This window comes from Chionomys nivalis, chromosome 8, assembly GCF_950005125.1.
Source record: "Chionomys nivalis chromosome 8, mChiNiv1.1, whole genome shotgun sequence".
Lineage (NCBI taxonomy): Eukaryota > Metazoa > Chordata > Mammalia > Rodentia > Cricetidae > Chionomys > Chionomys nivalis.
In genome coordinates, this window is record NC_080093.1 from 60,975,289 (window position 1) to 60,976,767 (window position 1,479).

Here is a 1,479-nt window from a genome sequence, read left to right on the forward strand (position 1 = left end):
ATTTTAAGGCCAGACCCATATAAGCTGGGAGATTCAAATTAAGGTTTAATTAACCTGCTTAGTGCAAGAATCTCTGAACAGCGGGGGATTTTTACACACAGTTACGTGTGATCTGTAATAACCAGGCTCACCAGGCTCCTCCATTACATGAGGCAGGATGTCCACCTTGCCCTCCGCACTTGATTAAATGCCCAGGGCCTGTCAGTTCCAGAAGAGAGATACTGAAAGACACCATTACTCATCCTCCATGCGCTATAAGCACATATAGCAAGGTCCGGGAGTGGGAATGCATTTAGGTAGGCTAGCTGTCATGGTCTAGACAGCCTCGCAGATTCATCGTGCCATTGGCTGATAGATCCATGAGTTTCTTTTTTTTTTTTAACTGTTACATAAATTAACCCATTTGTTTAGTTGGCTGTGCATTATTGAGTAGGCTTGGGTATCAAATGGTAGCACTTTTACTGGTCTTTCAGTTCCTTCAGTCTTCTGATGGCAGACTTCACTGTGACGGCAGAAGTCGTGTTGTAGGTCCAGGCCCCGCCAGCCACTGTTTTCATGCACGAACCACAGTGCCAGATGCCGACGGCTCGTCTCTTCATCTTGGTCTTGCCACAGAAGGAGCACTTGTACTTGGCGTGCTGGCTGATTTCAATTTTCTTCACCATTTTCCGGAGGGAGGCACCATAGCGGGTCCCATATTTCCCAACGATCCCGACCTTCTTGGTGCGTTTTGCCATGTCGCCGGAACCTAAGCCAAGCACGGAGAGCTCCATGAGTTTCTGATTGTATGTATGGACTGCTTCTCCCCTCTTCCTGTGATGTGTTGAGAATGGAGTTGCCTGAAACCTGTGCCTCTGTTGCAGTTGAATGAGTTGAATATTCACCAAAAAAAAAAAAAAAGAAAGAAATCACAGAGACTGAGGGTCTCTGTGACGGGTCAGGGTGCCAAGTTCCTGGCAACATAATGGAACAATAAGAAGCATGCATCGTTGACCGTAAAGGGATTTATTCAAAGGGAAAGAAATAAGACCAAACAGACAGCAAGGGAGAAGCAGGCTATAGGGAGATTGCTCAAGGACCCCAAGTTACTCTGGATCTTTCTTCTATGGATTCTGGAGGAGGAGGAGTCAGCTGCTAAGAGCAGGGTAGGAGTGGTCCAATGTTTTAATTGAGAGATTTGGGTAGCATAAGCCTTGAGTCACTGAGTCTGTCCCTTCCCATAATCACAGCCATGCCTGTGCATAGAATGGCAAATAAGAGATTTTCCTCAACAAGTTTATTCTGAGAATACAGTGGTCACGTTGTGCATGTGTGTACCTAAATCTGATTCCGGTTGCTTCTGCTCACACACTTTAGCTCAGGGTGTGCTCCAGGACTATGTAATTACTGTCTAACTGTGGAAGGGGAGATGCTATTGTGGAGCTGAAAGTTGTTGTACTTGGAGAAGGCTGTGTAAACTAGATAAAGGTGGGGTCCGCG

The 1,479-nt window shown here is 46.2% G+C and overlaps 1 protein-coding gene across 1 annotated transcript; it reads right to left on the reverse strand.

The window, feature by feature from the left end:
* Positions 1–382: 382 nt before the first annotated feature.
* On the reverse strand, positions 383–747 carry LOC130880471 (60S ribosomal protein L37a-like). The gene has a single exon (XM_057779506.1). The coding sequence runs from the start codon at positions 735–737 to the stop codon at positions 459–461; it is 279 nt and encodes a 92-aa protein (XP_057635489.1). The 5' UTR covers positions 738–747; the 3' UTR covers positions 383–458.
* Positions 748–1,479: the final 732 nt, after the last annotated feature.

Coding starts and splice junctions, on each gene's coding strand:
- LOC130880471 (XM_057779506.1), bottom strand. CDS start 737: ATGGCAAAACGCACCAAGAAGGTCGGGATCGTTGGGAAATATGGGACC.